At 41.7% G+C, this 15,634-nt stretch overlaps 3 protein-coding genes across 3 annotated transcripts in view; all 3 read right to left on the bottom strand.

Annotated features, from left to right (window-relative positions):
• Window positions 1-15,634, bottom strand: part of LOC119653831 (protein ultraspiracle) — a 214,683-nt gene that overhangs the window by 134,479 nt on the left and 64,570 nt on the right. The gene's annotated exons all lie outside the window — the stretch shown is intronic.
• Window positions 6,318-7,203, bottom strand: LOC119653837 (serine protease SP24D-like). Its single transcript, XM_038058882.1, has 2 exons — window positions 6,956-7,203; window positions 6,318-6,884 (listed from the first exon to the last, which is right to left on the bottom strand). The coding sequence occupies exons 1-2, from the start codon at window positions 7,171-7,173 to the stop codon at window positions 6,365-6,367; spliced, it is 738 nt and encodes a 245-aa protein (XP_037914810.1). The 5' UTR covers window positions 7,174-7,203; the 3' UTR covers window positions 6,318-6,364.
• On the bottom strand, window positions 14,477-15,362 carry LOC119653838 (serine protease SP24D-like). The gene is made up of 2 exons (XM_038058884.1): window positions 15,115-15,362; window positions 14,477-15,043 (listed from the first exon to the last, which is right to left on the bottom strand). The coding sequence occupies exons 1-2, from the start codon at window positions 15,330-15,332 to the stop codon at window positions 14,524-14,526; spliced, it is 738 nt and encodes a 245-aa protein (XP_037914812.1). The 5' UTR covers window positions 15,333-15,362; the 3' UTR covers window positions 14,477-14,523.

The following is a 15,634-nucleotide window of genomic DNA, read 5'->3' as shown; positions in this document are numbered from 1 at the left end:
CGATGAAACGAAAAATCCCTGCCGTTGAACTGTTGGTAACTCTAGCAGCTTCGAAGGATTTAAGCCGCAAAAATATTTTTCAAGAGGATCTAAACTGAATTGCCTAAGCCATGCTAAGAATAAACCTGATTGGTCCGGATTGCTTACATAAAGAATTCACAAAACTTTTCAATACCTGAAAGGCCGAGCTCTAGCTGCCGCGGCTTGTTATAGTACTTCTAACTGATTTTGCAATTAAAACTGGAGGCACTCTGGATGTAGCCTCCTTTTTTAACTACAAACTATTGACGCATCATCATCCACTTGCAAAACAGCAAGCCGATGTACGATCAACGTTTTAGTTACTTCTATATGCGCACTTTTTTTTTAGTTTTTCATCAGATAATTTAGTCTTTATAATCTGTACTCGAAGCTTATTCCGCTTTATATCATCCTCATTGGGAGGATCACCCGCAATATTGAACTTCTCCTATATGGGAATGAAAATTCTTCATCTTCCTACTTATCGTGATAAACGATGGCAGTGTCTTCCCGGTTTCACGAAAAAAGATTATGTAGTCATAGATTCTGTTTTCGGTTTTGTTGAAAAATCGGTTTACTGTCTATCTGTCTGTCACATGCACTTTTCTCAGAAACGATTGTACCGATTGAAACTTAAGAAGGGGGTCCCCATATATGCAAAAAAGGGCGGTCATTTGTCACCATGGGGAAACAAACGAAAAGTATCGATTAGTTCTTTCCAAATCAAGTCTTAGTTTCTACCCGAAAAATCTGAAAAACATCATGTTGATGCCTCTGTGTGATATTTAGGCTCCGAAATACCCTCCATACCGATATCTGTTAAAATAAAGTTAACAATAGTATATTGATATATCATTGAATATTAAAATAAACTGCGAACCCTTCTTAAGTTTATCCTAAACCCGTGCATTAATATAGGCTTTGATATGGAGCACTCTACTATTATAGAAAGTTGGGTGGAAATCTTACTATTATTAACAAAGTTACAGTAGCTCGCAATTGTCCCTTTTGCGTCATATTAATACTGTCTAAGAGATAAAATGACAATCTTCTTTTTTCTTCAGCCTTTGTCCCGTTCACAAGCGGGGTCGGCTCGTCGTGATCGCCATTTGGCTCTATCGAATGCCTGATCTGGGTGCAATCTCGAGACTTTTAAATCCCCATCTAGCGTATCAAGCCACCGTTATTTAGGTCTGCCTTTTGGTCGTTTACCATTGACTTCGATGTTCAGACCAATCTTGGCAAGTGAATTCTCGTTGGCACGAATTGCGTGACCATACCATCAAAGACGCCTCTCTCGCATCTTTTTCACGATCGCTGCAACACCATAACGATCGCGGATATCCTCATTTCGGATGTGATCTAAACGTGTCACGCCACTAGTCCAACGTAGCATCTTCGTCTCCATTACCGCAAGACGCCGTTCATTGTCTTTTATGGTCGGCCAACACTCAGAACCATAGAGAGCGACTAGACGGACGACATTGCGGTAAATTTTAAATTTGAGACGTTCCATGATATGTCGATCACAAAGAACACCAGTTGTGGAACGCCACTTCATCCAGGTTGCGTTAATGCGTGAAGCAATTTCATAACACAGTTCTCCATTGGCTGATAGCGTTGACCCGAGGTATTTAAATCGCTCAGTTCTGGGCAGATCACTGCCACTGACAGTGATTGTGCCTGTTTCATGAGGATCGGTCGTCAAAAACTCAGTTTTGTTTAAATTCAATCTGAGACCGTGTTGCATGAGGCGATCATTCCATTTTTGAACAAGTTGCTCGAGATCATTTTTGCTATCAGATTGTAGGAAAACATCATCTGCAGAAAGCAATGTGTAAGGTGCTGGACGTTGGATATCCCGTATGACGGTGTCCATAACAGGAACAAAGAGGAGTGGTGAGAGGGCGCTTCCTTGATGAACACCAACAGAGACACGAAGCGGTTTTGATACACCCGCCATAAAATGACAATGCCACATCGAATTGAATATCGGGTGCGTTCAACGTATATTCACTACGAACTATGTATAAATGAAATTATCGTGTACCCGAATATTATTACATGAAGGATCAACAAAACCTTTCATATCTGAAGCGTCGGGCTTTCGGTTTCCCGATTTCTGGGATGCAATTGAAATGGAGTTTTCTGAAAATGTACACCCACACCAAGCCTAGGCATCATTATTGTCATCATCATCAACGGCGCAACAACCGGTATCCGGTTTAGGTCTGCCTTAATAAGGAACTCCAGACATCCCGGTTTTGCGCCGAGGTCCACCAATTCGATATCCCTAAAAGCTATTATTTTCCGGGTGGGATCATCCTCATCCATACGGATTAAGTGACCCGCCCATCGTAACCTATTGAGCCGGATTTTATCTACAACCGGACAGTCATGGTATCGCTCATAGATTTCGTCATTGTGTAGGCTGCGGAATCGTCCATCCTCATGTAGGGGGCCAAAAATTCTTCGGAGGGTTCTTCTCTCGAACGCGGCCAAGAGTTCGCAATTTTGCTCGCTAAGAACCCAAGCTTCCGAGGAATACATGAGGACTGGCAAGATCATAGTCTTGTACAGTAAGAGCTTTGACCCTAGCGGAACAGTCTTTGTAAGCTGAAATAGGCTCTGTTAGCTGCAAACAACCGTGCGCGGATTTCATCATCGTAGCTGTTATCGGTTGTGATATTCGACCCTAGTTAGGAGAAATTGTCAACGGTCTCAAAGTTGTATTCTCCTTATTCTTCTTGTGTGACCAGTGCAGTTTGATGTTGTTGGTTGGTTCGTCTTCGGTGCTGACGTTGCCACCATATATTTTGTCTTGCCTTCATTGATATGCAGCCCAAGATCTCGCGCCGCCTGCTCGATCTGGATGAGCGCAGTTTGTACGTCTCGGGTGGTTCTTCCCATGATGTCGATATCGTCAGCATAGGCCAGTAGTTGGGTGGACTTAAAGAGGATCGTACCTCTTGCATTTACATCAGCATCGCGAATCACTTTCTCGAGGGCCAGGTTAAAGAGGACGCATGATAGGGCATCCCCTTGTCGTAGACCGTGGTTGATGTCGAATGGTCTTGAGAGTGATCCTGCTGCTTTTATCTGGCCTCGCACATTGGTCAGGGTCAGCCTAGTCAGTCTTATTAATTTCGTCGCGATACCGAATTCTCTCATGGCCATGTACAGTTTTACTCTGGCTATGCTATCATAGGCGGCTTTAAAGTGGATGAATAGATGGTGCAACTGTTCTCCATATTCCAACAGTTTTTCCATCGCTTGCCGCAGAAAGAAAATCTGATCTGTTGCTGACTTGCCTGGAGTTAAGTCTCTTTGGTATGGGCCAATGATGTTCTGAGCGTATGGGGTTACCCGGCCTAGCAAGATAGCGGAGAATATCTTATAGATGGTACTCAGCAACGTGATACCTCCATAATTGCTCCACTGTGTGATATCTCCCTTTTTATGTATGAGACAGATAATGCCTCATTATTGTCGTTTCAACGAAATGCCTTTCAGCTCTCTCCATTCTTTTTCTGCATCATGCGTTTCTAATCCTACCCATTCGTCAGCAACCCTGAAGTAGTGAATCCCATTGTATGGTATAGCCAAGGATTCAGTTGTTGCCCTATCTTCCAGATCCAGAATTGCAGATTATTTTTACTACATATACCCTACTCTTAGTTCGGAAATTAACTACATTTCAATTCTTCTTCGAATTGAAGAAACCACTCAAATTTCCGACTCCTCAAGCAGTTTACTTTTTATGTGGCAAGCCTGTTCTTCCTTTAATGATGAAGGATAATATAGGCCTCAGGGTGGAATTACTTTTCGATTAACATTCCAGCAATCTAAGCTAAGTCTGAACTTGAACAATTTTGAAACCACAGCTGCAAATGAGTAAAGAGAAAAAAAATACCTCTGCACCTCAAAACTGCAACAATAATAGGACTGGTTCTTCAAGTTGATTGTTTGGAAATGATAGAACTGCAGTCCGTCCATAAACATCCGACAAAAAGTATAGTAACACAAGAATAAGTCTCAGAATGCGATTTGCGACAAATCATCCATTGCAAGTGTGGCCCTGGCAAGGTTCATGCCGAACGTTGCAGAGCAACGGTATACCTCTAGGTTGTTTATTGCCAGGGTGGTGACCTCAATCATGCAATCATGCTCCATGTGTCTCCAGTTTAGAGAGAAGCGTTGTGAGTATCAGTTAACGCTAATAAATTGAGTACAGTCTACAGGAGGACAGCCCTGAGGGTATGTTCTGCCTTCAGAACTGTCTCAAATGACGCAGCATTCGTCATCTCTGGAATGATGCCAATTGACATCTTGGCAGATGAGATGGCGAACATATACAATCCGAAGCCAATCTCTCCCTTATCGCAGACGAAGAACGCTGAGAGGGAGGGATCCATAAATGGATGGCAAGAACGATGGAAACGCTCGGGAAGGGGACGGGTGGACTCACATGCTCATTCCTGCCATCAAGGAGTGGCTGGAGAGACGACGACACGGTGAGATTAATTATAACCTCACCCACTTTTCACGGGGCACGGAGCATATCGCCAATTTTCAATTGGAGACCTCACCCAATTCTCCAAATTGCGATGGAATCTCAGAGCATGTATTTTTCCACGGTCCGAGATTTGTGGAAGAAAGGAGGAATCTAGAGAAGACTCTAGAAGAAGTGCTGATACCAGAAGACCTGGTGCCGAAAATGGTAGCATGACAAGAGAATTGGGATGCGGTCAACTCCATGACCACATCTATTCTAAACAAACTGCGAAAAGCAGAGGAGAGGAGGAAAGCGCGGTCACGAACGCCCCGTATAGAAGAAAGTTCACTAAGCTAGAGCGAGTTGACTCTGTCCCATGATGTAATATCTTATGGTGGCGAGGCAGGGAGGGAGTCCAGGGTAGTTTTAGTGGGTAAAAATCCCACACTGGTGTGTCCAGACTAAATTTTCACCTTCTCAAAAATAGACAGACAGACAGTAAACCGATTTTAATAGTTTTGTTTTACACAAAACCTTACAAACGAACCATTATGTGCAGAAACCATTAACAAATGATTAACACAATTCTGACATTAGTCTGCAAATACTTTTTGGTTTACTGGTTCCATAAATCACGGCAGGATAGTATTCAGTGATTTGAAAGTAAAAGTAGGAGGCGAGGAAACATGATTGACAGTAGGCAATTCGGGTGTGCATTTTGATCATATCTAAACATTTTAAACGTGATATGTTTTTACTCTGGGAAGATAATATATATTGATGACACGACACAGACATAAGTTGACGAAAACTTAGAATATATGAATGGCAGTGGCAATCGTTCATGTTACTTCCTAATACCAGCGCAGAAGATGAACCAGACTCACTTTGAGGTTGGTATTGAGATAGTTGCATATCCAGTTAGAGCGAAACAACGAGCGTAGTCAAAATGTTTTAGGAAAGATGACATTGTCCACAGAACCCCTCCATCACCTCCTCTCAGAGGAGCATGCAGGACTTCACCAACAAACAGAAGAAAAAGTGTCGCTAATAATAGACAACCTTGGTGGGTTCTATTTTGGACATCAACTTTCGCCCAGATTTTACCCTCGTGCCACATGTGATATTTTGAATATCGTCATATGTCGCTTTTAAACCGTTATATGTTGCGGTATTATACCCAATACTTTCTCCGTAATATCGTCTTGGGAATTTCTTTTTCAAAACAGCAATTTTTCAGATTGATGATTCAAACTGCCGGTACAAATTGTCCCTTACATACTTACATACTCCACAAAATACTGACTAATTTTTGAAGCCAGGATATTGTGTAACGAATTACGGAGGGAATTGGAGAGAACCCCGTTTCGCTATGTCGCCAATGTTCCACATCTCCACTAAATATTCCTTCGAATATCCAGTGAAGTATAGACACGTCAAATTAGCTCACTTAGATATCTACGTTTGAAAACACCTCGTTTACAAGCTTCTTCTTCGTAGCGACATAGCCCGTTTCGAACCGTCATTTCCCGAATGCAGTATCGTGCTTCCTCTCAGTTCTTTTTACCTAATAATGAAGCACTATTAGCGTCGACTGAGTCCTCCTACCGTTTTCTCGATCTCCTCAGTAATCTGGAACCATTCATTTTCTCTTTGAATATTATTTTGGGTATCCCCAAGTCGCCCACTCGTTAATCCTAGCCGGTTTGGAACGTCATGATTTTAGAGATACCCTTTCTATGCAAAACTCACTTCTAGACAGGTTGTCTTTATTAAGAATAGGCATGAAAAAGCACGAAAATTTAAATTCATCTATTTATTCAGGATTTCTCTTTAGCATCTTAATGCTTAGTTAACCCTGGCAGCGATCCAGTTGTAGAAATATGGAACCAAGGCATAACCATCTGGGTATGAGGTTCCACAGCCTCCAACAACGAAGTTAGCAACACCAACAATCTTGCCATTGTAGGTAGCTGGTCCACCAGAGTCACCATTGCAAGCACCATTTCCTGAGGAGTGAGTCAAGCAAAGCAATCCACCGTAGTTAACACCACTGGATGCGCAAGCAGAGACGGAAGCAGCTGACAAAGTGTTATATTGAAGTTGACTTGGGAGGGATCCTGAGGTGGTCAAACGTCCCCAACCAGAGATGACAATGGAAGCACCAGTGGGTGGAGCGGAAGTGGCAAGTGAAATCGGTTGAATGGTGGTGGAGAAGGTAAAAGCAGAACTCAATTCGATGAGTGCAATATCATTTTTGAAGTTTCCGTAGCTTTCGTGGACATAGATCTTCTTGCCAGTTTTCGATACTCCACCACTATTGTAGTTAAGGGTTCCAGCAACGACGGTAAAGAGTGATGCGGCGTAGCTATAAGAAAAACGCCAACCAGAAAATCATTTGAGGTTAGGATATTTGACCTTATAATCCATTATACTTACACATTGTTATTTTCATCAACAACACAATGAGCAGCAGTTAAGATGAAAGTACTTGAAATGATAGATCCACCACAGAGGAAGGATCCACTCCTCTTCAATGCAACTTGATAAGGAAATTGTCCAGCGGAAGCGGTTTTTCCACCGACAATCCTTGGATCGAATGCCAAAGTTGGAACAAGGAAGAGTCCGAATAATGCAACGATTGCTAACTTGGCCATTGTGAAACCGAGTATGTTCAACCCCTGTTGTAATGTTCCAATTTATACCCCGCCGAAATCAGCAATTTTTGTCTAGACTGCTTTTAATCCGCGTTCATGTCGATCAGTTTCAAATTCCATCTTGTTATCAGAGCGTTTTTTTCCAAGGAGATGATTTAAAGACTTCACTTGTTAGTTGAGAAGTTTTTAATTTGGAAACTTTCATTCCAAAATTAAACGTCTGAGGTTCATTCATGTATTTTTAGTGTTATCACAGGAAAATGGATTAATGTTTAAGCTTGATACGAAATTTAATTCTTAATTTGGAAATTTTCTATTCTTTGCCTCTGATCTACCTTATGTGGGTTATTTTAATACCTTATTTTTCTCACTTACACTTTTCATTTTTTTGGGATCAGGATTTGAGGTTTATTTTTTATAGTCACCTTACCGAATGCTCATCCCTTCATCATCCGCAGTAGCAAGAAATTGTAGCTTGTAGGTCAAAGATCGTAGGACACGTGATCATAAAAAAGGAGATGAAATGCAGAACAGAAGAAGGTACAATACGGCGTCTGAAGGTATTAATTAATGTAGAACATTTAAGAACAAGTGGACTTTGAGATAAATATATACCACGAGTTTTGTACAAATTGATCCATAAAGCACCGGAATATCAGATGGATCAATTTGTACAAAACTCCTAGTATATATGTTTTAACTATTCCCTTTAATGTCATACTCAAGTTCACTGTTCATTTGATCTCTAGCGTGCAGCAAATTTATGCGAAACAGAAGATTTTCACCATAAGTTTGTTAGTAATAATGGATTTGGTACTCCATATATTTGCGCTTCTAACATGAATATAAGGGGGCCTCCAGTAAGTTTTCAAAATATAAAATTTACTGTTATTAACTTTATTTAAGTTGATATCGGTGTAAAGTCTATTTTAAGCCCATATATCGCATAGGGGCATCATTATCATTCTTTCAGAGCGATGAAACGAAAAATCCCTGCCGTTGAACTGTTGGTAACTCTAGCAGCTTCGAAGGATTTAAGCCGCAAAAATATTTTTCAAGAGGATCTAAACTGAATTGCCTAAGCCATGCTAAGAATAAACCTGATTGGTCCGGATTGCTTACATAAAGAATTCACAAAACTTTTCAATACCTGAAAGGCCGAGCTCTAGCTGCCGCGGCTTGTTATAGTACTTCTAACTGATTTTGCAATTAAAACTGGAGGCACTCTGGATGTAGCCTCCTTTTTTAACTACAAACTATTGACGCATCATCATCCACTTGCAAAACAGCAAGCCGATGTACGATCAACGTTTTAGTTACTTCTATATGCGCACTTTTTTTTCAGTTTTTCATCAGATAATTTAGTCTTTATAATCTGTACTCGAAGCTTATTCCGCTTTATATCATCCTCATTGGGAGGATCACCCGCAATATTGAACTTCTCCTATATGGGAATGAAAATTCTTCATCTTCCTACTTATCGTGATAAACGATGGCAGTGTCTTCCCGGTTTCACGAAAAAAGATTATGTAGTCATAGATTCTGTTTTCGGTTTTGTTGAAAAATCGGTTTACTGTCTATCTGTCTGTCACATGCACTTTTCTCAGAAACGATTGTACCGATTGAAACTTAAGAAGGGGGTCCCCATATATGCAAAAAAGGGCGGTCATTTGTCACCATGGAGAAACAAACGAAAAGTATCGATTAGTTCTTTCCAAATCAAGTCTTAGTTTCTACCCGAAAAATCTGAAAAACATCATGTTGATGCCTCTGTGTGATATTTAGGCTCCGAAATACCCTCCATACCGATATCTGTTAAAATAAAGTTAACAATAGTATATTGATATATCATTGAATATTAAAATAAACTGCGAACCCTTCTTAAGTTTATCCTAAACCCGTGCATTAATATAGGCTTTGATATGGAGCACTCTACTATTATAGAAAGTTGGGTGGAAATCTTACTATTATTAACAAAGTTACAGTAGCTCGCAATTGTCCCTTTTGCGTCATATTAATACTGTCTAAGAGATAAAATGACAATCTTCTTTTTTCTTCAGCCTTTGTCCCGTTCACAAGCGGGGTCGGCTCGTCGTGATCGCCATTTGGCTCTATCGAATGCCTGATCTGGGTGCAATCTCGAGACTTTTAAATCCCCATCTAGCGTATCAAGCCACCGTTATTTAGGTCTGCCTTTTGGTCGTTTACCATTGACTTCGATGTTCAGACCAATCTTGGCAAGTGAATTCTCGTTGGCACGAATTGCGTGACCATACCATCAAAGACGCCTCTCTCGCATCTTTTTCACGATCGCTGCAACACCATAACGATCGCGGATATCCTCATTTCGGATGTGATCTAAACGTGTCACGCCACTAGTCCAACGTAGCATCTTCGTCTCCATTACCGCAAGACGCCGTTCATTGTCTTTTATGGTCGGCCAACACTCAGAACCATAGAGAGCGACTAGACGGACGACATTGCGGTAAATTTTAAATTTGAGACGTTCCATGATATGTCGATCACAAAGAACACCAGTTGTGGAACGCCACTTCATCCAGGTTGCGTTAATGCGTGAAGCAATTTCATAACACAGTTCTCCATTGGCTGATAGCGTTGACCCGAGGTATTTAAATCGCTCAGTTCTGGGCAGATCACTGCCACTGACAGTGATTGTGCCTGTTTCATGAGGATCGGTCGTCAAAAACTCAGTTTTGTTTAAATTCAATCTGAGACCGTGTTGCATGAGGCGATCATTCCATTTTTGAACAAGTTGCTCGAGATCATTTTTGCTATCAGATTGTAGGAAAACATCATCTGCAGAAAGCAATGTGTAAGGTGCTGGACGTTGGATATCCCGTATGACGGTGTCCATAACAGGAACAAAGAGGAGTGGTGAGAGGGCGCTTCCTTGATGAACACCAACAGAGACACGAAGCGGTTTTGATACACCCGCCATAAAATGACAATGCCACATCGAATTGAATATCGGGTGCGTTCAACGTATATTCACTACGAACTATGTATAAATGAAATTATCGTGTACCCGAATATTATTACATGAAGGATCAACAAAACCTTTCATATCTGAAGCGTCGGGCTTTCGGTTTCCCGATTTCTGGGATGCAATTGAAATGGAGTTTTCTGAAAATGTACACCCACACCAAGCCTAGGCATCATTATTGTCATCATCATCAACGGCGCAACAACCGGTATCCGGTTTAGGTCTGCCTTAATAAGGAACTCCAGACATCCCGGTTTTGCGCCGAGGTCCACCAATTCGATATCCCTAAAAGCTATTATTTTCCGGGTGGGATCATCCTCATCCATACGGATTAAGTGACCCGCCCATCGTAACCTATTGAGCCGGATTTTATCTACAACCGGACAGTCATGGTATCGCTCATAGATTTCGTCATTGTGTAGGCTGCGGAATCGTCCATCCTCATGTAGGGGGCCAAAAATTCTTCGGAGGGTTCTTCTCTCGAACGCGGCCAAGAGTTCGCAATTTTGCTCGCTAAGAACCCAAGCTTCCGAGGAATACATGAGGACTGGCAAGATCATAGTCTTGTACAGTAAGAGCTTTGACCCTAGCGGAACAGTCTTTGTAAGCTGAAATAGGCTCTGTTAGCTGCAAACAACCGTGCGCGGATTTCATCATCGTAGCTGTTATCGGTTGTGATATTCGACCCTAGTTAGGAGAAATTGTCAACGGTCTCAAAGTTGTATTCTCCTTATTCTTCTTGTGTGACCAGTGCAGTTTGATGTTGTTGGTTGGTTCGTCTTCGGTGCTGACGTTGCCACCATATATTTTGTCTTGCCTTCATTGATATGCAGCCCAAGATCTCGCGCCGCCTGCTCGATCTGGATGAGCGCAGTTTGTACGTCTCGGGTGGTTCTTCCCATGATGTCGATATCGTCAGCATAGGCCAGTAGTTGGGTGGACTTAAAGAGGATCGTACCTCTTGCATTTACATCAGCATCGCGAATCACTTTCTCGAGGGCCAGGTTAAAGAGGACGCATGATAGGGCATCCCCTTGTCGTAGACCGTGGTTGATGTCGAATGGTCTTGAGAGTGATCCTGCTGCTTTTATCTGGCCTCGCACATTGGTCAGGGTCAGCCTAGTCAGTCTTATTAATTTCGTCGCGATACCGAATTCTCTCATGGCCATGTACAGTTTTACTCTGGCTATGCTATCATAGGCGGCTTTAAAGTGGATGAATAGATGGTGCAACTGTTCTCCATATTCCAACAGTTTTTCCATCGCTTGCCGCAGAAAGAAAATCTGATCTGTTGCTGACTTGCCTGGAGTTAAGTCTCTTTGGTATGGGCCAATGATGTTCTGAGCGTATGGGGTTACCCGGCCTAGCAAGATAGCGGAGAATATCTTATAGATGGTACTCAGCAACGTGATACCTCCATAATTGCTCCACTGTGTGATATCTCCCTTTTTATGTATGAGACAGATAATGCCTCATTATTGTCGTTTCAACGAAATGCCTTTCAGCTCTCTCCATTCTTTTTCTGCATCATGCGTTTCTAATCCTACCCATTCGTTAGCAACCCTGAAGTAGTGAATCCCATTGTATGGTATAGCCAAGGATTCAGTTGTTGCCCTATCTTCCAGATCCAGAATTGCAGATTATTTTTACTACATATACCCTACTCTTAGTTCGGAAATTAACTACATTTCAATTCTTCTTCGAATTGAAGAAACCACTCAAATTTCCGACTCCTCAAGCAGTTTACTTTTTATGTGGCAAGCCTGTTCTTCCTTTAATGATGAAGGATAATATAGGCCTCAGGGTGGAATTACTTTTCGATTAACATTCCAGCAATCTAAGCTAAGTCTGAACTTGAACAATTTTGAAACCACAGCTGCAAATGAGTAAAGAGAAAAAAAATACCTCTGCACCTCAAAACTGCAACAATAATAGGACTGGTTCTTCAAGTTGATTGTTTGGAAATGATAGAACTGCAGTCCGTCCATAAACATCCGACAAAAAGTATAGTAACACAAGAATAAGTCTCAGAATGCGATTTGCGACAAATCATCCATTGCAAGTGTGGCCCTGGCAAGGTTCATGCCGAACGTTGCAGAGCAACGGTATACCTCTAGGTTGTTTATTGCCAGGGTGGTGACCTCAATCATGCAATCATGCTCCATGTGTCTCCAGTTTAGAGAGAAGCGTTGTGAGTATCAGTTAACGCTAATAAATTGAGTACAGTCTACAGGAGGACAGCCCTGAGGGTATGTTCTGCCTTCAGAACTGTCTCAAATGACGCAGCATTCGTCATCTCTGGAATGATGCCAATTGACATCTTGGCAGATGAGATGGCGAACATATACAATCCGAAGCCAATCTCTCCCTTATCGCAGACGAAGAACGCTGAGAGGGAGGGATCCATAAATGGATGGCAAGAACGATGGAAACGCTCGGGAAGGGGACGGGTGGACTCACATGCTCATTCCTGCCATCAAGGAGTGGCTGGAGAGACGACGACACGGTGAGATTAATTATAACCTCACCCACTTTTCACGGGGCACGGAGCATATCGCCAATACCTGCATAGGTTTCAATTGGAGACCTCACCCAATTCTCCAAATTGCGATGGAATCTCAGAGCATGTATTTTTCCACGGTCCGAGATTTGTGGAAGAAAGGAGGAATCTAGAGAAGACTCTAGAAGAAGTGCTGATACCAGAAGACCTGGTGCCGAAAATGGTAGCATGACAAGAGAATTGGGATGCGGTCAACTCCATGACCACATCTATTCTAAACAAACTGCGAAAAGCAGAGGAGAGGAGGAAAGCGCGGTCACGAACGCCCCGTATAGAAGAAAGTTCACTAAGCTAGAGCGAGTTGACTCTGTCCCATGATGTAATATCTTATGGTGGCGAGGCAGGGAGGGAGTCCAGGGTAGTTTTAGTGGGTAAAAATCCCACACTGGTGTGTCCAGACTAAATTTTCACCTTCTCAAAAATAGACAGACAGACAGTAAACCGATTTTAATAGTTTTGTTTTACACAAAACCTTACAAACGAACCATTATGTGCAGAAACCATTAACAAATGATTAACACAATTCTGACATTAGTCTGCAAATACTTTTTGGTTTACTGGTTCCATAAATCACGGCAGGATAGTATTCAGTGATTTGAAAGTAAAAGTAGGAGGCGAGGAAACATGATTGACAGTAGGCAATTCGGGTGTGCATTTTGATCATATCTAAACATTTTAAACGTGATATGTTTTTACTCTGGGAAGATAATATATATTGATGACACGACACAGACATAAGTTGACGAAAACTTAGAATATATGAATGGCAGTGGCAATCGTTCATGTTACTTCCTAATACCAGCGCAGAAGATGAACCAGACTCACTTTGAGGTTGGTATTGAGATAGTTGCATATCCAGTTAGAGCGAAACAACGAGCGTAGTCAAAATGTTTTAGGAAAGATGACATTGTCCACAGAACCCCTCCATCACCTCCTCTCAGAGGAGCATGCAGGACTTCACCAACAAACAGAAGAAAAAGTGTCGCTAATAATAGACAACCTTGGTGGGTTCTATTTTGGACATCAACTTTCGCCCAGATTTTACCCTCGTGCCACATGTGATATTTTGAATATCGTCATATGTCGCTTTTAAACCGTTATATGTTGCGGTATTATACCCAATACTTTCTCCGTAATATCGTCTTGGGAATTTCTTTTTCAAAACAGCAATTTTTCAGATTGATGATTCAAACTGCCGGTACAAATTGTCCCTTACATACTTACATACTCCACAAAATACTGACTAATTTTTGAAGCCAGGATATTGTGTAACGAATTACGGAGGGAATTGGAGAGAACCCCGTTTCGCTATGTCGCCAATGTTCCACATCTCCACTAAATATTCCTTCGAATATCCAGTGAAGTATAGACACGTCAAATTAGCTCACTTAGATATCTACGTTTGAAAACACCTCGTTTACAAGCTTCTTCTTCGTAGCGACATAGCCCGTTTCGAACCGTCATTTCCCGAATGCAGTATCGTGCTTCCTCTCAGTTCTTTTTACCTAATAATGAAGCACTATTAGCGTCGACTGAGTCCTCCTACCGTTTTCTCGATCTCCTCAGTAATCTGGAACCATTCATTTTCTCTTTGAATATTATTTTGGGTATCCCCAAGTCGCCCACTCGTTAATCCTAGCCGGTTTGGAACGTCATGATTTTAGAGATACCCTTTCTATGCAAAACTCACTTCTAGACAGGTTGTCTTTATTAAGAATAGGCATGAAAAAGCACGAAAATTTAAATTCATCTATTTATTCAGGATTTCTCTTTAGCATCTTAATGCTTAGTTAACCCTGGCAGCGATCCAGTTGTAGAAATATGGAACCAAGGCATAACCATCTGGGTATGAGGTTCCACAGCCTCCAACAACGAAGTTAGCAACACCAACAATCTTGCCATTGTAGGTAGCTGGTCCACCAGAGTCACCATTGCAAGCACCATTTCCTGAGGAGTGAGTCAAGCAAAGCAATCCACCGTAGTTAACACCACTGGATGCGCAAGCAGAGACGGAAGCAGCTGACAAAGTGTTATATTGAAGTTGACTTGGGAGGGATCCTGAGGTGGTCAAACGTCCCCAACCAGAGATGACAATGGAAGCACCAGTGGGTGGAGCGGAAGTGGCAAGTGAAATCGGTTGAATGGTGGTGGAGAAGGTAAAAGCAGAACTCAATTCGATGAGTGCAATATCATTTTTGAAGTTTCCGTAGCTTTCGTGGACATAGATCTTCTTGCCAGTTTTCGATACTCCACCACTATTGTAGTTAAGGGTTCCAGCAACGACGGTAAAGAGTGATGCGGCGTAGCTATAAGAAAAACGCCAACCAGAAAATCATTTGAGGTTAGGATATTTGACCTTATAATCCATTATACTTACACATTGTTATTTTCATCAACAACACAATGAGCAGCAGTTAAGATGAAAGTACTTGAAATGATAGATCCACCACAGAGGAAGGATCCACTCCTCTTCAATGCAACTTGATAAGGAAATTGTCCAGCGGAAGCGGTTTTTCCACCGACAATCCTTGGATCGAATGCCAAAGTTGGAACAAGGAAGAGTCCGAATAATGCAACGATTGCTAACTTGGCCATTGTGAAACCGAGTATGTTCAACCCCTGTTGTAATGTTCCAATTTATACCCCGCCGAAATCAGCAATTTTTGTCTAGACTGCTTTTAATCCGCGTTCATGTCGATCAGTTTCAAATTCCATCTTGTTATCAGAGCGTTTTTTCCAAGGAGATGATTTAAAGACTTCACTTGTTAGTTGAGAAGTTTTTAATTTGGAAACTTTCATTCCAAAATTAAACGTCTGGAGTTCATTCATTTATTTTACTGTTATCACAGGAAAATAAATTTACGTTTAAGCTGGAAGCGATATTAATTCTTAACTTG

This window comes from Hermetia illucens, chromosome 4, assembly GCF_905115235.1.
Source record: "Hermetia illucens chromosome 4, iHerIll2.2.curated.20191125, whole genome shotgun sequence".
Taxonomy (NCBI): domain Eukaryota; kingdom Metazoa; phylum Arthropoda; class Insecta; order Diptera; family Stratiomyidae; genus Hermetia; species Hermetia illucens.
Note: the sequence above shows the minus strand (reverse complement) of the source record. Positions and strands in the feature narration are given on the sequence as shown.